The 7152-nt window shown below is 33.4% G+C and overlaps 1 protein-coding gene across 1 annotated transcript; it reads left to right on the plus strand.

Annotated features, from left to right (window-relative positions):
- The first annotated feature begins 1452 nt into the window (after window positions 1–1452).
- On the plus strand, window positions 1453–5497 carry LOC142606773 (mitogen-activated protein kinase homolog NTF6). Its single transcript, XM_075778109.1, has 6 exons — window positions 1453–1805; window positions 2478–2607; window positions 2883–3020; window positions 3985–4317; window positions 4537–4720; window positions 4829–5497. Exons 1-6 carry the CDS (start codon window positions 1645–1647, stop codon window positions 4990–4992), a joined length of 1110 nt encoding a protein of 369 aa, XP_075634224.1. The 5' UTR covers window positions 1453–1644; the 3' UTR covers window positions 4993–5497.
- Window positions 5498–7152: the final 1655 nt, after the last annotated feature.

Here is a 7152-nt window from a genome sequence, read left to right on the forward strand (position 1 = left end):
TGTCTAATTCTAATTGGGCACAAGAAATGTAAAACTTTGCCCCTCTCTCCAAAATCTCCCTCTCCCCCAATCAAATAAGCCCAAACAAATCACAACCCAAAAAATTTAACAAATTATTACAAAATATAACTTAAACAACCCATCATCATCTAAGTTGAAGAGAGAGATGCCGCCATCGTTGTCCATGCAGCCGCCTCAGGTCTGGATATCTCTTCTATGATCTAATATCTCTTTCTCTCTTTCTCTCTCTCTCTTAAGTGAAGTGTGAATGTGTGAGTGTTTATATACACACACACACATCCATTTTTTAGATTCAAAAGAACATTGGATTTCATCTTGATAGATAATTGTATTGCAATTGTAGTGGGTCCAAATATGATGTGGTTGGCATTTCTACAATGAATTTATTAATTGAAGGAGGCTTTGCTAAAGTTAGGTACTATATGAAAAGCATGAGAAGACTAAGGTTAGAGAGAGAGAATTCTTGGTAGAATGTCCTCGGGTGAGTTAAAGAGAGTCCTCAGGAGAGAGAGAGAGAGAGAGCCAACCCCTAGATCAAATGGTCTTCCTTTCTTTTATAGAAGGACATAACTATAAGTGCTTATGAGGATGTGGTTGTGAGTGTTTTTTAAGTGGGACCCCTTACAACAACATATTAAGAAATAATTATTTATTTATTTATATTTATTGATATTTTGTTAATACGAAATGGATATTAGTTTAGATTCTCATTAAAAAAATTTGGTTCAAATTTTTGCACCCCCTCAGTTGAAAATACTCTCTGTTGTTGTTTGGATGAGTTGGGTTGTCCAGTAATTTTTAAAGCCCAAAGGAGGAAGTTGAACTGAATAGAGAATATATCTTAGGCATATATTTAGGCCAAGTTTCTCAAAAAGGACTCGGTGAAAGCCACTCTATTAACGCTTTATTTGTTTTAATAATGATGTTTTCTAAAAAAGAGTCATTTTCCAAAAAACATTTTCTATAAATTTATCTCATTTTTCAATGTTTGGTAATAACTTTAAATGAGTTGAAAAACAACCTCTTAACTTTTCTTATTTAGTTTACTGTGAAATAGTGTTGTTTTCCAAAAAAAATTAATGGAAAATAATCTCTAAAAATAAGCTATACTTTTTATGTTAACCAAATATAGTTTTCTTTTTACTCATCTTTTTTTATGCTACCAAATAATGCAAAAAAAAAAAAAAAAACTATCTTTACACAAAGTTCTTCGTCTAAACAAACGGAGCTTAGAGCAGTTTAGTTTGGAATGAAAACGGGTAACCCAATTAGGAACTTAGGTCCGTTTAATGGTATTATACTATTTAGGTCTTTTTGCCTCTTTCCTTTCCATTCAAATTTCAAACCGAAAGAGATTTTTTTGAAAAAAAAAAGAAAAAAAGAAAGAAGCATATTTGATAAATGGCCCCGCCCCCGGATTATTCCATTCCATTTCCAATCTCTGACTCTGACTGACTCTCTCTGTCCTGTCCCTACGCAAAAATCATCAAACTTTCTCACTTACCCACTTTACTTCAACGCACACTCTTTTAATTTCCATCGGTCTCTTTTTCTCTCAGACTCATTCAATAAAAAAAAAAAAAAAAAAAGAGTGTGTGAGAGAAAGAAAAGCTAGAGAGAAAAATGGAGAATGAAGGTATGGAAAATGAAGGTACAGAGACAGGAATCCCAACGTACGATGGCAAGTATGTACAGTACAACATTCTCGGAAACCTCTTCCAGGTCTCCGCCAACTACGTCCCTCCCATTCAACCCGTTGGTCGCGGCGCTTACGGCATCGTTTGGTACCCTCTCTTTGCTTTTACCTAATTTTTAGATTCCTCTTTTCTTTTCTTTTTCTTTTTTTGCTTTTGTTCCTTTTATTGTATATTCATTTTGATTCTATATTTGTCTTTCTTTCCTTTTTTTTTTACTTAGTCTTTTATGTGAAAAATAATAATTTAATAGATATAATTTGATTCCTTTAGCTCCATCTTGTTTGGATGATCAAATTAAAGCTAAGTCTAGCTCAAATAAATTACGTACTTAGGTTTGCTTTATGCAACCAATTTAATTGGCAAAATTTACTTTTCTGAATCAATTTTTGCCTTAAATTTTGATCACATTGAGTTCTGATCCTACCCAATTGGATAATATAGTTATAAAGCTTAATTTTGGTTTTTTTTTTTTTTTTTTTTTAAACTAAAAATTTTAGGTCACTGAAACCGCACTAACTTAAATCAGTTTTAATATCTTGAGTTGATGATGGTCTAGTGAACCATTCTACTAAATTTTGAGAAGGTCACGCACAAACAAAGTGTTTGAATTGCCCTACTTTGGTTGTTTGGCGTGATTTTTGTGGCGATGTATGATATAGTGTGATTCCAAGGCTTTAACTTTAGAATGTGAAGCATAGCTTATTTGTAGTAGCTTTGAATTTTACTTGTTATAATTGAGGGTGATTTATTATTTTGCAGCTGCGCAAAAAACTCTTTGACCAATGAGGAGGTTGCGATCAAGAAAATTGGAAATGCATTTGACAACAGGATTGATGCGAAGAGGACACTTCGAGAGATCAAACTCCTTTGCCACATGGACCATGAGAATGTAGGCACACGAACTTTTGAGTTGTTAAGGGTCACATATATTTTTGACTCTTACTTTTTCTTGCAGATTGTATGGTATCAATCATGGCATTTTGGTATACTCTTTAGTTGTTATTGATGTCATTGTTTAATATGGTTTTAATGTTTTGCATAACGTAAATGTTCGATAGATGATTTTAAAATTAGCTAAATGGAGTACAGTAGAGAATATGTGCACCCCACCATTTTTGTTATGCTGTGAGTAAGAAATAATCCACTGCTTTCGTATTTGTGCAGGTAGTCAAAATTAAGGACATCATAAGGCCGCCAGAGAGAGAAAAGTTCAATGATGTTTATATTGTGTATGAATTAATGGATACTGACCTCAATCAGATAATACGCTCTAACCAAGCTTTAACTGATGATCACTGTCAGGTAAGCAGTTTCCTGTTGCCATTACAAAGTAGTGGTTATCATAAATAACTAAGGTGCGTTTGAACTATCAATGAGTAGATGATTTTAATACAGACTGCAGGTCCAATATGACTGATTTTACTTATTTAATCCTGGTGAAGGGCTTGCACAAAAAAGAAGAAGAAAGGGCTTGCTTTTAATGCGTTGTGTGTTATTTTGATGAACTGTTTTGTGTGTCAAAAACCGAAATATGTTTTTGTATTGAATTAATTTTCTTTTTCAATTTGTCATGTTATTCTAAATTCATAATGATAAGTAGAAATGTAGAAGTATAGGTCTGCTTTTAAAATATTGCAGAATTCCTAATTGTGTTGATCCTTTTAATAGAAGATGATAATCCATGGATCAGTATATTTATGATTGTGAACAAGAAGAAATAAAGCCAATTTACAGATTCTTGCATTAGATCTTCAAAAAATTACTTTGCACTTGCCTAGGGGTGATCAGGAAAACATTGATGTAAAAGAGGACGAGTGATGAGAGATTCTAGCATCTGTTTAACTCTGTCTCTCACTCACCCACCCACAAATCACACTTTGGAGGGAGAGTGTGTGTGGGGAGGTGCCAGGGATGAACTGTCTCAGAGTACAAGAATACTTCAAAGATGGCCTCAGCTTATTTTTAAACTTAGGGTGATCTAAAGAAGCCTAACACCTTCGATTCCATTTATGCTCTGTGCAATTGTCCTGTAACCCAAAAAAAAAAATTGGCTGGTTGATAATATGCTTTGTTCCTCTGTTGTTTTTTTCTTTTTTTTCCCCCTCTAAACTACCGGTGTCATTGTATTATTTTAACATATAGCAATTATTATGTGATACCAATACATAAGCTCAAATATCTAGTGTGAACTTGCTATATCTAGTAAAATTGAAATATAAATGTAAATGATATGGTTTAAAAGCTGCTTCTTGCAATGCATTGGCAGTACTTTCTATATCAATTGCTAAGGGGATTGAAGTACGTACACTCTGCAAATGTTTTGCACCGAGATTTGAAGCCAAGTAACCTGCTTCTCGATGCAAATTGTGACCTTAAGATTTGTGACTTTGGGCTTGCGAGAACCACCTCAGAGACAGATTTCATGACAGAATATGTTGTAACTCGATGGTATCGAGCCCCTGAATTGCTACTCAACTGTTCAGAATACACTGCAGCCATTGATATTTGGTCAGTTGGTTGCATTTTCCTTGAGATTATCAGAAGGGAGCCATTATTTCCTGGTAAAGACTATGTTCAGCAGTTAATGCTTATAACTGAGGTACTTGTGCTTTCCCGTTAATCCTCTTTCTATCTTTTAATTCAATAGAGACGATGTGCATGAATACTATGTAGATATATTGTGGGCACTGCTGTACTGCTTACAAGTAATGATAGGATAAGTTGCATAACTTCCTTGGTTAACCTTCAATCTAATTGTTTTATCGATGGTCTTTTTTTTCTTTTTTTTACTTATTTCTTTTTATGATTCTTTGAGCAGCTATTAGGTTCACCAGATGATTCAGATCTTGGATTTTTAAGAAGTGATAATGCTCGAAAGTATGTCAAGCAGCTTCCACATTTCCCAAAGCAACCCTTTGCAATGAAATTCCCACATGTGTCCCCAGTGGCAATTGATCTTGCTGAGAAAATGCTAGTGTTTGATCCATGCAAACGCATAACTGGTATTCTTCCAAACTTTACTTGAGTAAATTACCATTTCATTTTTAATTTTTCTGACTCATTTTTCTAAAGAGAATCTTTTGTTCTTCTTCTTACTGATACACCCAAAGTTGAGGAGGCGCTGAATCACCCATACCTATCTGGTCTTCATGAGATAAATGAGGAGCCCACTTGCCCATCTCCTTTTGTCTTTGATTTTGAACATGCATCCTTGAATGAGGAAGATATAAAGGAGCTTATATGGAGGGAGTCTCTGAATTTTAACCCACTTTAGATGCTGGAGTAGGCTCACTAGTACTGTCCTTGTTTCCCTTGTTTGGGTCGATGAAAGTCCTTATTAAAAGATTGAGATTTTCGTTTAGAGAGTATATGTATCATGTACTATATCAGGGAGGGAGATAGGTTCTCCCTTCCTGTCTTGAGATGGTGGATTGGCAGTTTGTAACTAGCTCCCCCCCCCCCCCCCCCCCCCTCCTTTTCTTTCGTCCTCTCTCAGTCAATGAATGGCAAGTTTGTTCATGAGTGTGGTATTTGGAAGTTAACTGGATTCATTTGGAGAATCCAGTACCCATTGAGGGTTGGTATGCATAAAAGAAGGCTATGTTCTCTAAGCCTCATCCTTTTATGGCTGTGATTTGTACATTGTAAATCTTATTTTACCCATAGAAAAGGAATCATAAAAAGTTCAAATAGGTACAATACCTGGAAACATTGCAATGTTTGTATTGCCCTGATGCGTGTTTTGATGCATCTTTTATGAGATTCTTTATATTTTTGCAGTTTCCACTTTCCATTCCAAGTTTCTTGTGACATCAGTCAAGAGGTTCTATGAGTTGCCTAAAAAAAAACCATATTTGATAGGATAAGATTCCAAATATTATAACGTTTTGTGCTTCAATTTGTGAAATTTATTGGTTTATTAATTATTATTTTTTAAAAGTAAATTGAATTTTCCCACCATAAGGGCAAAGCGGTATGGTTACAAAGGATTTTTATTTGTTTCGAAATAAAATATTTTTTAATGTAAAATATTTTATATTTTTTAGTAAAATATTTTCATTTTACAGTAGTGTAATTGAAAATATTGTAGAAATTATTTTCAATATTTGGTTCCCAGTAAAATCAAAAAAGTTTCCTATTACTCATAACCCACCAAATACAAGCACAATTGCACAAACCATCAAATTTCCAAATTTGTAGGAAAAAAAAATGGCTACTAAAGCCACCCAAAAAATTTTAATTAGAAAATCCAACCAAATCCTCCAATCACCACAAACACCAACCTCATCCCAAGTTGATATCCAGAATGGCTACAACCAAAAAAAAAAAAAAAAACCCACACCGTAGCAAATGCACACAACCCAAGTGTCAATGTCCGTTTCATTGGAGGAGTGGAAAAGTGGGAGGATGGAAAAGTAGAAGGATAGAGGAGTGGAAAAGTGGGAGGAAAGAAAATTGATGGGAGGATGGAAAAGTAGAAGGATAGAAAAGATTTAGTTTTCCTTTGTATGTGTTTGGTTGGAGGGGTGAAAAAGTAAAAGGGTGAAAAAGTCTTATGTTTGGTTGAAGAGAAAGGTGAGAGAATATAAAATGTAGTTTATATAAATTGACTTTTATGCCCTTGTTACATAATATGTAAAAAAAAATTTATTTGTACTTTTTAAATGATATAAAAATTAACACATTATACATACAAATTTATATTATTTTTCTTTGTTAACAAACAACACCCACTTCTTTGTAATCATTAAATAAGAAAATTAAAATTTATTTAAAATAAGAAACACCTTAAAATCCCAATCTCATTTTCTTAAATTTAACCATTTATTTGCATTAGGAACATATTTTTTTTTTCGTTCTACAATTGCTCTGGTTCTTAATCAAAACAAAAATGAAAAATAAAAACTTGTTGGCGCTCAATAAAAAATAGTATACAATAAAACTAAAAATAAAATAAAAGGCTGGTGGGTCTCACAACCTCACCTATATTATTTTCACTATAATTCCTTACCCCTCTCTCTCATTTAATCATCTCTCAGGTTCCTCTCCCTTATCTTGTTTTTCTTTGTGACTTTCCTCTCATACTTTCACTTTCACTTCCACATTTCTTACTTGCATGTCAACTAAAATCTTAGATGCATTTTCCAAAAAAATAAAAATAAAAACACATGATCTCAGGTGCTCACTGCAGTCCTAGGTATTTCCGTTTTCTTCTCTTTTTTATTTATATTTTTTTATTAAATTTATGAAAAGGCATTTTCATTTTCAACCGATGATACTTCAATCAAGTTTTTTTTTAAAATTTATTTTCTATGTTGAATAATAGTGAGATGAAGTTATTGTTGAGAGAAGAAAGGAAACTGGGCAAATATTTTTGAGATAAATGCAAGTGGCTGAGAGAAGAAGGGTAGAAATGGTCATTTGCTGCACAATC

Source organism: Castanea sativa, chromosome 8 (genome assembly GCF_040712315.1).
Source record: "Castanea sativa cultivar Marrone di Chiusa Pesio chromosome 8, ASM4071231v1".
Taxonomy (NCBI): domain Eukaryota; kingdom Viridiplantae; phylum Streptophyta; class Magnoliopsida; order Fagales; family Fagaceae; genus Castanea; species Castanea sativa.

Coding starts and splice junctions, on each gene's coding strand:
- LOC142606773 (XM_075778109.1), top strand. CDS start 1,645: ATGGAGAATGAAGGTATGGAAAATGAAGGTACAGAGACAGGAATCCCA. Junction 3,021..3,984: donor TAACTGATGATCACTGTCAG/GTAAGCAGTTTC, acceptor ATGCATTGGCAG/TACTTTCTATATCAATTGCT. Junction 4,721..4,828: donor TCCATGCAAACGCATAACTG/GTATTCTTCCAA, acceptor ATACACCCAAAG/TTGAGGAGGCGCTGAATCAC.